General features: G+C 42.4%; 1 protein-coding gene across 4 annotated transcripts in view; it reads left to right on the forward strand.

The window, feature by feature from the left end:
* The window catches only part of kiaa0825 (KIAA0825 ortholog), a 123,789-nt gene that overhangs the window by 78,396 nt on the left and 26,624 nt on the right, over positions 1–18,769 (forward strand). Inside the window, exon 23 of one of the 4 annotated variants that reach the window (XM_034691309.1) lies at positions 12,952–13,386. The exons of the other annotated variants lie outside the window; for them this stretch is intronic. Within the exon in view, the coding sequence (XP_034547200.1) occupies positions 12,952–13,096 (145 nt within the window). The 3' untranslated portion in view covers positions 13,097–13,386. Of the gene's footprint in view, positions 1–12,951; positions 13,387–18,769 lie in introns of those variants that run through there. 4 annotated transcript variants of the gene reach the window in all.

An 18,769-nucleotide genomic window follows, 5' to 3' on the forward strand; every position in this document is an offset into this window, starting at 1 on the left:
GCCCTTGAATAAGATGGTGCATCGTGTAGTACAGAACGGCTTGTCTGTATTTTGATCAAGAAAATGGAGACAAAACTGTGTGAGGCTATATCTGGTTAAACTGGTATATAACCTCTCGACCAGAGCAATGAGTAACCAGCATAGGCATGTCAACACAGACCAAAGGCTAATCATGCTAGCTTTACTAACATTAGCCATACCTGGCTAACGTTGTTTACTTGTGCAATCCTGTGTTAAGCCATGTTAAAATAATTGTGCTCATTTATTACTGTTTTCTTACAACATCATCCACTGAACAGGCTGTCCAAAATGACCACTGGTTTAACTTTACTCTGTCCAAATGATTTTATTTTCTTTCTTTATCTGCTTTACGCTAAGAGACAGGTTTGCCCTGCAAAAACCTTGACATTGGAACACATTAAGAAGTTCTCCATATTGAATTTTAGAGACAAGTCGCAGATAAGGATGAAAGGGCTTTGGTATTTAAAGGAGAGAATTGTTAAGAAAAGAGAGAGAAAAAAAACAAAGGCACAACTTGCTCTTGCCATTTCCCTCTCCTCTGTCCTTATTATCCTGTTTTGATGCTTTAGGGAGACAAATGAACTTCAGGTGCCTTGAAATCTCTTAATGAACTCTCTCTTACCCCTCAGCCCAGCCTGCCTACACTAAGCCTTCACAGCAGCAGTGTCTTTGTCTCTCTTTGGTGTAAGAGTGGCCTCACAGATACAGACAGATTTACACACTCAAGTGATGGCCACAAGCCTTTCTTACAGATGGTGTACAAACATAGACACCTGCACATGTGTACAGGTACACACCTACATGAAGCTCAATGTCACTCAAGACTACACACAAACACACCCCTCCAACAACAATACCTGTCGACTACCATACTATACAAGTAAACAAAGTGTATTGTGAAAGGCTGTTGAACTGTCACGTTGTATGTGTTAAAGCCACAGCAAAAACTTGTGTGTTTCCCGCATCACATAACAACTACTATATATTTTTTATCTGAATCAGTAGAAAGGAGTCCTGTTGTAGGTACCGAGGCCTATTTCTACATGCCTCTCTTTCTACCAGCTTGCATATGTTTATATATGTACATATCTTCAAAACTACGCCAAACAATTGCAGTCTACATTTAACGAGGCTAGTAAACTATGCCCCCTGTTTCCCAAATGTGTCACCTTCCTTTGCTTAAAATATATGCATTGAGACATAGAAAGGAAAAGTGTTCACACACCTGTAGCCTTGATGTAGGAATCAAACTTTAATGCAGTAAAAGTGCCTGTTAAAAACTCTGAGCCTTTTTTAAATCACAGAGAGGAAATGATGTAGAAAAAGAAGAGAGGGGCCATATCATTAGGACACGAGAAGAAAAGAATGAGAGCGAGAGCTGCGTAGACCAGGGAAGAGGGACGGACAAATGAAGAGTGACACAGATTGGAATAGAACATATGTTAGGCTCAGACAGCATGGCTAGCTCTGGAGCTTCCTCAAGCACTTTTCTCAGCCGTGGATGTATATGGAATTGGCTGCCTGGCTAGCTAGCTGGCTGGCACTGTTGGCTGCTCAGTGGTCCTGAACCAGCCTATTTGAAAAGCCTGATGTGTTTTATTTGGGCCTGCCTCACACTGTCATGTGCACTCGGAGATGGACTGTAATTGAGAGTCAGCTCTGATCTGCATGGAGGCAAGACAAGAGAAAAGTGAAGAGTAATGAAGTCCCTATATGAAATCGTGTGCAGTGGTGGTTTTACCCTTGCATGAATATTGTTGACCAAATGATTTGAATGTGTTCTGCCTCTTTATTTCTTTTCTTTTGGAAAATCTTAAATCTCTCCTCTCCTATTTGTGCTGTCCCTGCAGCAAAATTCTAACTTTGCATCATTACAATCAAATCAAGGTCGCAATTACTTTTTTGTTTTTCTTTTCTCACTCCTCTTTCTTTTTTAGTACATGCATTATAACTGCATATACTTTTTTAAATCCCATTTTACATATACAGTTCAACATGTTTATGCTTGTTTCATTGTATTTTCTGGACAGTGAGAATACTGCCTCCTATTCTTGTTCTATAAGATAAGATAAGATAAGATACTCCTTTATTTGTCCCACAACGGGGAATTCATGGAGTTACAGCAGCAAACAAGAAGGTGTACAGTACAAGAATTACAACAAGAATATATATATATATAAAAAAAATGTCCATCAGAGACGAAAGCTATCTCTATGTTCATGGTTTTGCAGAGACAGGAAAAAATCCCTCATAATGGTATGCTTTCATGGCAATATACTTGACACAATGAAAAGAAGGTTTGGTGTTATAGACAAATCTGCCAAATTATTGGAAGTCAACACGCCTCCATTATTGCAGTAGCGTCTCCCTTCAACATCTGCACTTATAATGCAAGCTGTCTTAACCCTAGAACACTATCGCTAAAATTATATATAATGACCCGATATTATACACCCAATAAAAAGTACTTGTCATCAAAATATATAAAAATATGACAATACATGACAAATTAGAGTAGTAGTAGCCATTTCTAACAAAATGAAAAAAATGTATCATGGGGGGGACCCTATATGAATGCTCAAAAATGACTGAAAATTGGAATTCGGGACCAAAAATTTCTAAAACAAAAAATTATGAAACTGGAAACTTGGTGTTCAGTCCACCCATTCCTGAGACATTTAAGACTTCCCTGGTGAAGGCACAAACTCCTTGACACACAAACAGCTGCAGGAGAGAGAAACAAAAAAGGGTGAAAATCACCCGAACACGTGCCTGTAGCAAAAAGCAGGTTAATGAGTAGGGAAACACCCACGCCTTCAAAGACGTCAAAGACGATCCTTAAGCTACCCAGGGACCCATGACACTCAGACAAACATAACTTAATGAAATGTAAATGTGTTTGCTCAGGTGAAAATCACCCAGTGATAGTGTTCTAAGGTTAAGAGGTGAACAGTTTTCTACTTTGACCATTACTTTCTCTAACTTAACTTCTGATGTCTAACATTTCCCTACTGGCTTGCCACCACCAATGATTGTTCCATGAAATCATTGAAGAACAGTTGCATTAGCAAATTAGTAGAAAATAAGAGGGTAATTTTGGTGTATCTAGAAATGAAGCTAAACTGCAGCTGTTAATTGATAAAGCAAATTGGCTAACTGTTTTAGTACTTAATCACAACTCTGTGGCAGATGGGCAAGTTTTGTCTTTATTCTCAGGCTGTTTTTGTCCACTGCCACTGCCGTAATGTTGACTACTTCAACTGGATAGATAGTATGTGTGTCTGTGTGTTTTAAGGCAAAACTCCCTCTATAAACATAATATGTCAGTACAGCTAAGGGGAACATGGTTGTTGTGAAGGTTGGAGCTCAGCCTCTAATGGTAACTTTTGAAACAGCTCAAACATATCCAAGAAGATTGGATGTATGTAATGTTTTTTGAGTCTGCTTAACCCTAACCTTAAGTTAATAGTGCTTTTTTAAATATTACTGTTATGGTGAAAGTAAAGAGTGTCTGCATGTGTTTGAAAGTTCACAATGTGCTATCAAGGGAAGTCATTTGGGGTGAAGACAATGCACTTCAACCACACTGCACACAGTAGAAACAGACAGTGAGGGTATTGAGCTACAGTATGGCTGTGCGGTGAGGTAGGGAGCTGTACAGTATGTGCTGGGGGCAGGGAGCGACTCAGCAAGGCGAGGCCCTTCTGTCTCCCTGTCATCGCCTGGTGCCATTGGGGGTTGAAAGTGCCAGTGTGTGTATGTGTGTGAGAGCGTTTCAGTGATGCGGGTGGGCGCACAGCCGAACGGGCACTTGACTGGCGCTGTGGCACTTAGCTAGCGCGTAGCTGCTGGCTTGGCAGTGCTCCAGGTTAACTCGCCGTGCTGTGAGGTTTTTTGTATCCATGTGCGTCGGGTGATGTGGCACCAGATGCCACTCCATGTGCCCAAATCCTGTTGACATTTGGAGCGTGGGCAAGTGGGCACACAGGAAGGAAGCAGAAAAGAGGAGGGAAATTTAATTAAGATGAAACAGCAGCCTCAGATATCATTACAGCGTGTTGTGTTGTACTCTTTTAACATGCACAAACACAAGCAAAGGCACCCAGACACATAAACATAAAAGAGACATGTAAATACACACATTTTCTTACCAAATGGACAAAAACTATGTGTGTTTTTTTCTGCGCAGTCTGTGGAAAAGCTTGTAGTGAAAGAGAATAAAGGGTTCAGGGTTTGAAAGAGTAGAAGAAGAAGATTTAGGAAGAGGAGCATAGAAGGAAAATGATTGAGAAACAGGCTTGTGTGTGTGCATGGGTGAGGGAAGTAATTTGATTAAGCCGGCTGACAGAAGGAGGAAGCAGGAATGCTGGGGTGACAAGTTGATGCCAACTCCTCCTGGCATGGCCTTCACCCTTATTCCTCACTGAGAAGATATGGAGCAGTTGGGGATGGGGGGATTTACAGTATTTGGCCCTGAGATTGTAGTGAAGGAGGATGAGAAATAGTCAAATTCAGATAAAAGACATGAAGAAGGACAGAGAGAGGGCAACAAGGAGGCACTAGGGCACTAGGGAGTAGTAAAAGAAGACGTAGGGGTTGACAGGGAAATGACATGGGGAGTTAAAGGAATGGAGGTGATATGAAAGGTGGTGAGTGGGTGGTGATAGGGAAAAAATGGCAGGAGGTAAAAGTAGGCGGTGTAAGGGGCAAACTGATGGCATCATTCTAGAAAACGTCTCTTACACTTTTTTTTTTCAACTTTCACACACTCAAATTAGCATATCTGTTTATCTGGAGATAAAAATGACACTTATATCACAGGATGTGCAACAAAGTTGGCAACAGTAGTGTCGTTTGGCAACTAACAAAGTTATATTCTGGATAGTCACTGTAATTTCTTTGGTTGCTTCCTGTCATATATTCCAACACTCCCATTTTAAGTTACTTAGGGTTAGGGTTGCAAAGGAGCGGTACATTTCCATGGGAAGTTAAGCTGGGGAATTTTGGAAATTTTCCAAATTGTAAACTTTCCATGGGAATTATGGGACTGTATGGGAGTTAACTGGGAATTGAGTAATTTAATGGAAATGTATCATATTCATCCATCGAAAATAACACAATTAAAACTGATATATTTGTAAGTAAAACTTTATCAAATGTTAGATTTTTTATTGAACAATAAATTATTTCATTGAAGAACAAAAACATGAATGATGAGTTAAATATTACTCATGCCCGCTCCAACCCATTCAAAAATTAACAAAAATGCAATCCCAACAAAGTCACATTCAAAATGTTAAATGGAAAGAGTCCCCTTCCCTTCAATAAAGTCCCATTCAACATGCAAATAAAAAAGCATCTTACCTCAAGTTTCTCAAGCCTACCCTCTGTGTTAATGCTAAAGCCTTTCAGGCAATGGGCTCTTTCTGGGTCTCATCAAAATCCTCCATGTCCACTTCCTCAACATCCAACTCTGACTCTTCCTCTTCAGTGTCACTGTCCAGCCTTGTTGAGGATGACTCTGCATAGATAGAGCCAACCTTGAATTTAGTAAATTCCTGGTTTATTCCAGTTTATTCCCATACATTCCTGTTAACTCCCATGGAAAGTTTCCAACTTTGAAAGTTCCCGGAATTTTGCAACCCTACTTCGTAGTGATCTGCAGCTTAGATGATCTTGCTCCACTTTTCCCTATTAGAAATGGTTCAGGCCCAGCAGCCCTTCAGACTGTACTCACATCTGTGCCCGATAACTGTCTTTATTTTTTGACTCTTAAGACCATTTTTGCCACAGTGTCAACAGGCAGAGGTGAAATGTGCTGGACTCCTTTCTTCGGGTTGAATTGGGTTTTCCCTGGCTGGGTAATAATTACAACTAAAACAGTCAGACAGACATGTTCACAGTTTCTGTTAAAATCTAGTCTTTTCATTCACCAGCTTTTACTCTGTGATAACTAATGTCACACATTAATGGTCATCACACTGATCTCATCCTCATCTTTTTGTGAAAAAAATCATCTCTCAAGGTGTTGCAGGATTGCTATTTAGACTGCTTCAGTGAAAATAACACTTTTTTTCAGGGGCATAAAACATGACCGCAGCAGAGGCTCAGTAGGCTTTATGGGCCAGTTTTGGCAGTCAACAACATGGTTTCTAGTAGCCAATGCTGAAATGCGGGCACACAAACACACACACACACACACACACACACACACACACACACACACACACACACACACACACACACACACACACACAAACAAACAAACACACACGAATATCCTCATTTAGATGCAGAGGGCTGGGGTTGACGTCTAGCATCAGGTCTCACAATAATTATTTTAAATTGCTACGAGGAACACAGGTCCTGGTGGGATATATTACCTCTACTCTAACCAGAGATGAATTTCAGCCTGCACATGCATACTCTGCAGCACAACCTTCTGGCTTTATGTTTATATTTATATAAATATATATACAGTGTGTGTGCATGTGTGAGCATAGGTCACAAACACATATGCATGCCTATGTGTGTGCCAGCATGTTTGTCTGATTGTGTGTGTGTGTGTTTGCAAGCGCGTGCAGCCAGTAGGTGTTCTTTTTCTCTGTGTCAGTGTGTAATGTATATATTTCAGGAGGTCTAGCATTAATTTTTTACATGTAGAGACAAGGTCATATGACTGTATCTGATACTTATGTGTGTATGTATATGGGTGTGCAGCTGTGGCAATGCTGAGCTGAGTGGCTGTGCTGTGACTGCTCATCTATGTAAGTGGTTATTTTGATCAGGTATCTTGAGTGAAGATCACACCTATTCCCTGCAGACCTGAGCCCCTACACACCCTGTACACACACATACACACAAACACTGCTTAACATGATCTGGACTTTTTGTGTTATTGTGCAAAGCATTGCCTCCATGCAGCCTGTTTAATTGCAGTTTGTGTGTGTGTGTGTGTGTGTGTGTGTGTGTGTGTGTGTGTGTGTGTGTGTGTGTGTGTGTGTGTGTGTGTGTGTGTGTGTGTGTGTGTGTGTGTGTGTGTGTGTGTGTGTGTGTGTGTGTGTGCGTGCGCGTGCGCGCGTGTGCGTGTGTGTGCGCACAGATTTTCTGTCACCTGCACTTTTTAAAACTTTTCTTCTCCTCTTTAAAAAGCAACAAATTCTGGATGCATGGCAGCATATCACAGATAAAACAACTCAGCAGGGATCATATGTGCACAAACTTTGATTGAAAACTATAATTGAAGAGCTTGATCTCAAGGAAATATCTCCTCATTGACTTATAAAACTTGTATGCTGAAACATCCAACCTAAACAAGGCCAGACACTAAAAACAAGCCTCATCCTGACCTCAGTTAGTGTTTGAAAAATTCAGTGTTTGTGTGTATTCTTCCCATGTTTTATTCACCCTCAACTGGACAAGCTACAGAATCCCGCGTCTATTGCCTGTAACTAAAATTGAGGATTCTCATTGAGTATGCAAGTAACAGCAGCAGTCCTCATAATAAAGGTGGCATACTGTCATTGTGTGACTCTGCTGGGCGGAGAGGAGGTAATGATGTGAGGTATATACGGATTTAACAGTCATAGTCCATGTGAGCCGGGATGTACAGCTTCATAAACTCTACAGAAAGAGAGAGAGAGAATTACAGAGTCAGAGATTCATTCCATCCCTATCCTTGCATTTCCCCTGTCCTTCCTCCACTCCATCCCTCTCTTTTCTTTCCCTTCTTTAACCCACACCTGAACCTGTCAGCTATGTATTGCAGAGAATTTTCCAGCAGCCTTTCGACATCTCACTCTCGCCCTGCCTGTCAAAGACCGCTGAGGGCAAAGAGAGAGAGAGAGAGTGAGAAAGAGAGAGAGGGGGGGGGGGGGGGGGGGGGGGGGGGGGGGGGGGCTGTACTGATGAATCCTCTCACAGAGCAGAGAGTTCACCTCTCAGGTAATCCTATAAAAAGCCAAGGTGAGATGCTCCTCTGCCTCCCGCTCATTATAGCATCTTTACCCTGCACCGCAGCCACTGCTCTCTTCCTAGAGGTATATTGGGATAGTGGTGCAGGGAGGGGGTGTGGGGGGAAAAGGGGTGTGGGGGGCGAGCTGGGCAGGTGGGGGCAAAGAGAAAGGGGAGAGGGAGACCTTCTCACTATGCACACAGTGCTGGCACGTTGCACCGCATGCACCACATCTGTTAGACTTTTTTGTACCTCTCCTTCTTCTTCTTCTTCTTCTCTCTCCTCACTCTCTCCCTCCCTCTCCTTCTTCTCCTTCTCCTTCTCTCTCTCCTCTCCTCTCTCCCTCTCTCCTTTTCTCTTCTTCTCTTTCTCTCTCGATGTCCCTCCCTTCCCTCCACTCCCCTCTCAGTTCCTTTTTTAATCTTTTATTCATAGCTTAGCAGGTGATGAAAAATTTATGCCCTGAGTCTGGCATTGAAATAAATGCAAAACGAAAACAGAAGCAGTTTATACTGACAGTCTGAATATCTCTATCTAGAACAAGGCTGCTTGCTGCAAATCAGGAAGCCTGGTGCTCTCCTGTTAGCTCCGCTGTGTAAATGATGCTTTGTGGCTTCCTGCGAAGCCAGAAGATTAGTGTGTTTTGTTTTTCCCAGCTACTCTCCTCCTGTCATCTTGCCAGAGGGGAGGGAAGTTGGCACTTTTTTTTTTTTTTTTCGGGCAACACATCCCAAATCTTTGCAGAAAGTCTCCTCCCATATCAACTCATCCCCCCCACCCCCAGCCCAACCCTCCAACCCCCCCACTGGCTTGTTTTCGGGTAGCCGATCAAAGTGGGCGAAGTGTTACATTTGTTGTTCTACATGGTGATTGTGTGTATTCTCAGGTGTATTCTCAAGTGTGTGTATGTGTGTAAACCTCACTTCAGCAGGAGCTCTAAAGTCCCCGGCTTGGCTTTAAAAAAATATCCACCCACGCATGCACACACACACACACACACACAGACACACACACAAACCAGCCGGCCCTTACGGCTTGTAAGAGGGACTATCCCTCTCTTTGGAAGTATTATACAGAGGCTAACTCTTCCCGCCAGCGCTGGCATATTGCTGCTGTTGGTTTTGAAAGTGGTATCCCCCTCCTCCTCCTACTTGCCTTCCTCTTCTCTTCATTTTTGTAAAACCCAACCAAGCAATCTCTAAAAAACTATTTCTGCAAAAAACAAACAAAAAAACAGCTGTGTTGGGGATATGAACCAAGCAAGAAAAGTTGTACATCTTTACAGCAGGATTATTGTTAAATGTGTAGAGTCCTAAGCTTTGAAACAGTGGATTTTGTCTGTATATTTGAGTGAGCAAGCGAAAAAGCGCATGCACATAAACATGGCTGTAGTTGTGTGCACACTTGCTGCTTGTGTGTGCGTATGCTGCGTTGTGAAGTCCTGCTGTCAGCTGTAATGATGTGTTGTGGTAGAGTGCTGAGAGCGGAGAGGCCGGCTTGGCCTCGGCCATGGATCTAACTACTGATCTGATACTCCCTGACAGCCAGGGAGAGAAGGAGAGAGAAAAAGAGATGTAGAGATGAAGAGTGAGGGAGAAGGATGGAGGAGGGAGGGAGGGAGGGAGGGAGAGGAGGGAGAGACGATTCAGAGCAGAGAGAAGGGATGGATGGATGGATGGAAGAAAGTTAGGGCCTGGAGAGAGAGAGTATTCAGTGAGGGGAGAGAAATGAAGGGCAAGCCAGGGCTAAAAGAAAAAGAAACTGGCATTTTGTGGTCTTAACGCACAATTTGAGGGTTAAAATATGTTTTGGTGCACACATACTGTAATATTTGGTGGTTGCAGATGTCAAAGCAGAATAAAATTGTTTCCTACTGTGCAATAGTCCAGCTACAACAGTGCATTTTCCCCTGGGAATCATCATCAAGGAAACTCTTGCCTCTGTGTGTATCTGTGTGCACATGTCTTTGAGAGTGTGTGTATGTGTGCACACATGAGTGATTCTAAGTTTGTGTGTCTCTGGCCTTGCCCCAGTGCCACAGTGCCAGTCGTTGGCAGAGCGTGGTGGTGTGCAGTGAGGACGAGTCGCCCGGCAATTAAATAAAGATCTCTAATTGGCTGCTTCATATTAGGGTCAGCAGCTGGAAAGGAGAAGAGAGGTTTGTCACACGCACTGACAATACGCACATGAGCACACACGCCACGCGCACACTCATATTCTCACATACGCAAACACGCACGGCTCCCGTACAAAATTCAATTATTAATGGACTGATTGCTCGAGTGGAGCTTCTCTGGGAATCTGAACCTGCCACACTGAATAAAATAAAACCACTGCTTTACATTTTCATTATACCAAACCGTGTTTTAAATTGCAAATGCGTCTCGGAAACCCACCGTTGCCCCTCCCTCCTGCCCTCCCTCTATTCCCCCCTTTTCCATGCTGTCTCACTACAGAAACCCTCTCCTCCTCCTTGTCCCCTTCTTCACCAGTTACATGTATCCATACCCGCACATGCACACACACACACATGCACATTTTACTGCTGTGCCATGTGTGTACAGCCAGCATTAAGCAGTCTTATTAAAGGGGGAGGCTGTGTGTGTTTGCGAGGAAGAGGAGTTGTGTGCATGTGGAAGTGCTTCTGGGCCGTTGTGGTGCTCCTTTGCTTATTTGCAATCAGGTCAGACAGACAGCACAGCCACATACACCACTGTCACCTCCCTCTAGACTTCTCTCTCTCTCTCTCTCTCTCTCTCTCTCTCTCTCTCTCTCTCTCTCTCTCTCTCTCTCTCTCTCTCTCTCTCTCTCTCTCTCTCTCTCTCCCCTCTTTCCTCTTCTATTTCTCCTGCTCCTCTCTTCCTCCTCCTGCTTCTCTTTTTTTTCCTAGCTCCAGTGAAATAGCACATTTTGTCAGGAGTTGGATATCTCAATTATCTCCTTGGTAATACTGAGGACATTCCTCTTTGTTTCGCCTACTCTCTCTCTTTCTCTCTCCCTGCCTCTCTTCTACTTCTCTCCCATGCTCCCCTTTTCCTTTCTTCTCCTGCTTCCCTCTTCCTCATGAATTTCCATTTCTAATTTACCTCTGTGTATTTCATCCTCACCTTGGTTGCCCTCCTTCTGTCGTAGGTTAACTTCAAGCAAAAATACTGATTTCACAGAGCTCTCCTGTGTCATCATGTGATGAGGTTTTTTTTGTTGTTTACATGTCTGCCTTTTTCAGGTGCCTCTGTTTAACTTATGCACTTTATAGCCCCTACATCCTTAGATTTAATACAGTCTCCCTTTTAAACTTTGATTAAATGTGGTCTCTAACATAGTGTGTGTGGAGGGCACCTTTTGCATACGTTGATGAAATACAAGTTACAGTGTTGGGCATTTTTCTGCCTTGCTGCTACATGTAACCACTAATTTACCATTAGGTAGAATGTAAAGCAAGTCCAGTGTAACTTCTGTTGTTGCTGGAAATATAAAACACCTATCTTCCTGTGCACAAAAAACAGGTTTTCATGTAGGACCAAACGGACAGTTAAAAACAGCAAACACTAAATAAAGTCAGCACAACTGAGCTGTTCCTAAGTTGAATCAGTGTGCTTAACTGAAATTGGGGGACGCATAGACCTATTGATCTTGGAAGACATATTTTGTTTACAGGTACTTGTAACTTTCATCGTCATGTAAGGTGTAGCAGGATTATATGCAGGATAATTTACAGTGAGCAAGGGATTATGCCACTTAGAATCCAGACAGGGTGAGCATGACTTGGGGGGAGGCTGTCCCAAAACTGACATCATTATCCCTGCAGGTTTTCTTCCCCATGGCTTTTACGTCTGCTGGCATTCATTTTTCACTCAACCAGTCCTGTAATGCTGCTAAAGCCCATACCAGATAGCAGTTTTTGATTGTTTCGTGTCTGTTTTCTTCAATTTGGTGAACATCTCTTTCACTCCCCTTCTCCCTGGTTTTCTGCATTGTTTTCCTCCTCTGTTCTTTTCTTTGGAGGTGACTGGTCAGCCATCACCCACAAATCTAAAGTTTGATGTTCCCCAAAAGAACTAAAGATAATATTTAAATTATCATCTATGTTGCTTAGACTGCATATTTAAAATGTGAGCCAAAAAAACCCATCATTTTCCTAAATGTTTTCAAATGACATGTTGGATCTGGTTGTTCCTGGCGATGCTCATCCTATTTTGAAGTAACATTGCTGTAAAAATAGCAGGTGTCCTCTTTCCATCACAACTATCAAACGTGCTTTTCTCATGTTTCTGAAACTTGCTGTTTGAGTGTACTTCTGTGCATGTATGCTTCACTTGAAGTGCATGTACCAAGCATCCACACACCCCATAGTGTGCTAGTGTGCCACCTCCCTCTCTCCCTCTCTTTGTATCTGTTTCTCAGTGCTGCTTTTAGTGGTCTTGTTAGTGTATATTCCTGCTGTTCATTTGCCACTGTGTGTGTGAGTGTGTCTGTGAAAGTGTGTGTGGATGTGTGTGTGTGTGTGAGAGAGAGAGAGAGAGAGGAAGAGAGAGAGAGGGAGAGAGGAAGAGAGGGAGAGGGAGAGAGAGAGAGAGAGAGAGAGAGAGAGAGAGAGAGAGAGAGAGAGAGAGCGAGAGAGAGAGAGAGAGAGAGAGAGAGAGAGAGGGAGAGAGAGAGAGAGAGAGTGGTTATGGAGGGGGCAGAGAGGCTCATGGGAGTTGTGCTAAGGGCCATAGTATCACTCCACTGTCTCTCAGGGCACATTGTTTATGCATGGGGCCACATATGCAGCAGGCACAGACTCTCACTGCATACTCCCAGAGACACTGGGAGGCTGTTTGTGTGTGTGCGTGTGTGTGTGTGCGTGTGTGTGTGTGCGTGTGTGTGTGTGTGTGTGTGTGCATACAAAATTGCCAATAGTTTGTGTATGCAGGCATACATACTTGCTTTTATTTCAAGTGTGTACACATGTGTTTGTCTTTACTTTATGCTAGAGAGGCTCCCGTTGCCGTTACGGCCCACAGGCGGGACAGTGATCTCATCCCCTTGTCTCCATCTCTGACGTGTCAGCACCCCGCCGGCCATGTTGTTCACCTTCACTGTTTCTTTTTGCTCTCTTGGATCCCATACACACCATAACTACAGTACACTTTGCATATGTATGTGCATGTGTGTCTGCAGATTTTGATGTTGTGTGTGTGTGTGTGTGAGTTTGCCAGTCAGACAAGTGGAAGGTCAAGTACTTATAGCTGCTATCTCCCCCCTCTTTCCCTCCACACTGCCTCCCAGAGAGAAACAAGCTTGTGCCAGATGTCCTGTTAACAATCACCCTTTGGTCCTTCCTGACTTCTCCTCCATTTCTCCATCTTCTCATCCTGCGTTTCCTCTTTTAATTAACTTCTTCATCCAGTAAAACGCTCTGACAAGGACCCGCTGTCTGTGGTCTGGTTTGTCTCACATTAATGAACACATTACCGACCTAGTGTATTCTCTCTTCTTGTGGGATATATGGTCATCTGTGCAGCTACACCTGAACACATTCTCTTATCCCTGTGTGTACATCTCAGTCCAGTGATACTCAAGCCAATGTTAGACCCATGTCTGCACACACATAGACTTTATATACAAAAGGAATTTCGTAGTTTTTTAACTGCACAGCTTTTTTAAAGCAACAAGGAACACTTGTGATGATTCAGCTTTTTATCTTCGTACTTTTTGGCTTCATTGATTACTTAAATCCAAGTGTGAACAAAGCATTAACATGTAAATGACTCATATTTTTGTCTTCAGACTAACTCTAAAGTTGTAAGTAATCATTTCATGGACTGGTGTTTCATTGACACTGCAGATTTTTTGCCTTTATACATGAGTGACTACTCCACCTGCTCCTGACAAGTCCTATAAAAATTAATCATTCATATATGGGTCACGCTTTACTTTGCTCACTTAAAGAAGAGAAGAGAAATATGCTCATATGTTCCATGATATCATACATAGTAGAAATGTATGCTGCTTGTGTGTGCTGTAGCAGAAATACAAAATGTGCACTGTAATTACAGCACAGTAAAATTAGATCTGAAAAATTAGTGAATGCAGTTAAGCCATTGCTATCAGAAATGTCACAGAGATCCAGTCACTGGCACAAGATGCTATGAGGTAATGGAGGTCATATCTTCGCAACGACACTGACATAATCTGTCTGGCCCCCGGCCAATCCTCCTCCTGCCTTTTCATCTTGATAGATATATCGTAGAAACTATCTGTGTGTGCCCCGCATTGATGTTGCAATGCATTATGAAATGACATTTCTCTTCTGTGAGCGTCTGTCAGGAGTGGCTTTGAAAGAAATGTGTCATTGCAGCCTTGACAACAAGGTGGCACTCTGCACTAAGACAAATCCCCTGAGGCCCCTCTGTTCCCCAGAGGACACCTTTACCCAGGGAAGAACAAGGAGAGGGAGACAAACAGAGGAAGAGGAAGATTAATAGAGAGACCTGTGCTCTTCTATGTTTGTGTTTGAATTTCAGGCTATAAAGATGCTCTGTTTCCAAATACTCAGCCGGTACTCTGGCTCATAGTGACTTGGTGTTCTGCTCTAGCCCCTGTACATGTGTTTCTTGGTGGGCATACACAGTGTTTAAAGAGTCTAATGATATGAAGAGCATACTGTTAAAATGGGCCATCTATGAGAAAACTCCAGTCTGCTGGGCTCAGCTGACAAAGAGATTTTAACTGGGAATAATGTCTCTAACCCAGGCTTTAGAGGTGTGTTCAGTGAGTGAGCCACACTTCCGTTAAGTGAAAAAATGTAATATCTGAAATGTTATCATGTGAAGCAGAAAACAGTATAACTGCAAGGTTTTCTTTTGGTAGACAGAAAGCAGCATGAAAGAGGATTAGTACCACACTTGATTTCTTTTTCAAGTTCTGACTTATTTCTTGGAATTCTGACATTGCTCTCTGAATAAAATTAAGAAACAAATATAAAAAGTCAGAATTCAGGACATTAAATCAGAACTAAAAAGAAACTTTGGCTTGTGACCCTAATCTCTTTTCATAGAGTGGAAACCTTCTAATGAGATTTATCGAAGGAAAAAAAAAATCCCACATTTTTATCACAAAGCCCAATTTGAAACTTTCAGAAAACGCTTGTTAGAGTTTAAAAGAGTATGAAGCAGAGAGGTGAATCGGAGTGTGATGTGTTTTATGCATGCCAGTAGCCGTGATGGTGGTCTGTGTGTAGCTCTGTGTCCATTTGTGTGTGTCCTGGTGGGTGCGTGTGCAGCATGTCACTTCCTATCCTCTAAAGAGAGTCCAGGTAGCAATGTGTGTGTGTGCTTGTGTGTGTGTGATGGTGCCGTTCTCACTGGAAAGAGATCACTGGCAAGTACGCCCCAGAGCCATCTGCACCAGACCTCAGCCTGCAACATCTGTGATCCCCCCCCCCCCCCCCCCCATACACACACACACACACACACACACACACACACGCACACACACACACACACACACACACACACACACACACACACACACACACACACACACACACACACATACATAAACACACACATCCCATGAGGAGTATACACTTGTGTCATTCTGCTGTGATGTAGCTGTCATACACTGAGCATATGGCACTAAACCCCCCCTCACCCCAAAAAAAGAAAAAACATGAAGGTCCGACGTCAGATGTGACAAGCTACGTAGAATTAGTCTCAATTCTTCTTCTTAATAAAGGCTAGTTATTCACATTACACTGAGGTCACTCTCATAACAACTGTCAAATTAGGCACATTTTGATTTGATTGCTCAACTACGTGCGAGGAGAGGCAATGATGAGGGATTCTCAGCCTGCGGTTCAATAAAGGCTGATTTGTAATGGTTACGTGGAGTTTAGTCGATGTTTGAGGTCATTGGAAACTTGTTCTCCCACACTCGCTGCTGTTAGGGTACGTCAGAGCATGTGTGCAGTCATCTCCATCTTGTTTAAAATGCAATGACTGACATGTCTATGTGTAAATACTGCTACAGTATCAGGTGAGTGATGTGAGATGTGAAGCAAATAAATTGTAATTTCCCACAGAGGGTCTATTTTGAACTCTGCTTTTGTTACTGTGTTAGTATTAAAGTGTTTGTTTCGATTTAGACATAGGATATATTCCGATATATATTCTAGGCTTGATGAAATATTTCTTCATATGATGTCAAGAATTTGACCACAAAAAATATACACAAGCCATAACTTGTGGACCAACACATAAAGAAGTTTGAACTCGAGTCTGAGAATGTTTATTTCCCCAAACTTTGACAATGTGAGCTCTGTTGAACATGACCATGGTCCTACACATGATACAAATTAGAACTGTATGTATAGTCTATTTTTCTTTTTGTCAGTTTGTTGCTGGCAGGGGCCATGAGGTATCCGAAACCTTCTGTGTGTACCACTTGTAAATATTGTGTATACTTGAGTCGACTGTCAGTGAATTTGTGAGTGTAGCGTCTCAAATTGTACAGTAGAGCCCCAGACAGAGACTGATCACCTTGTTGAAGGGGCAATTGCATATTCCAGGGCTAATCCCTCTGTTGCTTTAAGTGCTGATTTGACTTTTTCAGAAATGCATTGCCATACTTTCTCACGAGTTAACTGTAGTCACCGTTAAAAGACATCAGCTAGTGATGAATACAAAGTTTTTGATTGATCTCTTGACTAAAACACCCTCAACTGTAGCAGATAAAGAAAGTTTTGCTATCTTCTCAATGCCAACTTTTATGAGAGATCATTTAAAGCTCCTATGAGGAATTTTTACCTGGTTATAAAACAGACTGAAATTAATTAATTTAGTTCCCTCTTTATAATCTACAAAAACAAACAAGACCAGAAGCAAAATGATAAATATTTCTATGAAATTATTTCTAATGACATAAAATGCTGCCATGGGGTAGGTGTCGGAAAAGTGAGTTCCAGCACGCTGTAGAAACAGACTTTTTTTCATATTTTACACAGCACTAATTTTCCAAGAGTGTTAAATGTGGCTGACAAATTCAAACATAATGAGATTTTAAAAATGTATAAAATTCTACTTATCCATGTACATGACAAGATCTGCAAAGCAATGAGAGGTACCGTTTCTCCAGAGGGGGTGCAAAAACTGCACAGCCCAGAAGTTCGTCAGAGGAGCTTTAAACGTACAACTAGTTTCATATCTGCTTTTAAGATTTTCATCCACAACGTTGCATTTACTCAGAACCAGAAAAAAAAAGATCCTATATTGATTTCTGAATAAAGTTTTTGGTACTGCTTTAAGTCCACTCTTCAGTATCGAGTAACTGCCAAGTCTCAGTCTGATATTTATAGTTTGTGATACTGCCTCAGGTTTCAAATTTAAACGTAAGTAAGACTTGTGTTAAAATTATAGTAGATGGCTCAGTGTAGATCTGACATGTTTGACAGCCTGCATCACAGCTTTCTTTAACAGTTGCTTACTGTTTTGTACATTTTTAGGAGGTTATAAAGTAGGGGGATTTGGACAGCCTCACTCCATTCTGAGACAAAAAGCTCAAAGTGTAATAGTAGCAAAATGTTGCTGGAACACCATAACACCATAGTGCAGCTGATAATACAGGTTCCCAATTGTACATTTTTGTGTTGTATTAACCGTTCAATTCAAAATAAAATCATTAATTGGCCGCGATACCAGTCTAGTACATCCACTTGGGAATCCCCTTGCCTCTAGTGCAAATTTTTCATCATTTCCTCATGCCCACCTTCCCATCTGGGTGTTTGTAGGTGAGATCCAATCCTGACTCAGTGTTTACCACTTCGCCCTCCTCTTCCCCACCCTCTCCTCCTGCTCCTCACCCTCCCCCTTCTTCGCCTTCGCCCCCCCAAAAGCCCACTCCTCTAAAAGTGAAAGTGCTGATTGCTTTAAAAGACCATACAGACACGTTGGCAGCCATTATCTATGGTTAGAGAGGACCAAGGAGAGAGCCAGGCCTTTTATCCCGACGACTCTGCTCCCCTCCCTCCCCACCCTCCCCTCCCCTGCTGGTTTGTGTATGTCAAAGCCGTGTAATTTGGCCCAACGTATGGCCCAGCGAGCCACAGTTAATGAGGGGCTGTTTGAGAGTTAAACGCACATGAATAATCATCGGGGAGCTGGGGCTACAGAGGAAAACAGAGAGAGAGATTTAGATATCAACACATGCAGAGCGAGGCGAGGGACTGAGTGATCAGAGACAGGCAGCATATAGACATATGTGATGCTAACTGTGCTGCAAGCCTGTCCAGAATGTGCAGGGGGACATTTAACATTACATGTTACTGCCTGTTTAAGTACAAAAATGAACACAATGGATGTATGTGCCTCTCTCTCTTTCTCTCTCTGTGTGTGTGTGTGTGTGTGTGTGTGTGTGTGTGTGTGTGTGTGTGTGTGTGTGTGTGTGTGTGTGTGTGTGTGTGTGTGTGTGTGTGTGTGTGTGTGTGTGTGTGTGTGCATGCGTGTGCGTTTGCATGTTTGTGTGTGTGTTTGTGTGTCAATGTTTGCAGAAAGCAAAACTTAACATTTATTCACTTTACCTTATAACTTTGTTCTGAAGTTGCATACTTTTTCTAATTTAGACTTTGGCAAATCTCCCTTGAAGTGTATGAAGCAAAATAATATGAGTAAAGATAATTTACATTACCAAAAAAGAGAGAAACTACTAAAGCCCACACTGCTGAGTGAACACTTGTCTCCAACAAAGCTATTAGATTTCTATGTTTTCCTCAAAGGGATGAAAAATCGTGTCTAAGATGGACTTCCAGGGAAA

This window comes from Notolabrus celidotus, chromosome 9, assembly GCF_009762535.1.
Source record: "Notolabrus celidotus isolate fNotCel1 chromosome 9, fNotCel1.pri, whole genome shotgun sequence".
In the NCBI taxonomy this organism is placed as follows: domain Eukaryota; kingdom Metazoa; phylum Chordata; class Actinopteri; order Labriformes; family Labridae; genus Notolabrus; species Notolabrus celidotus.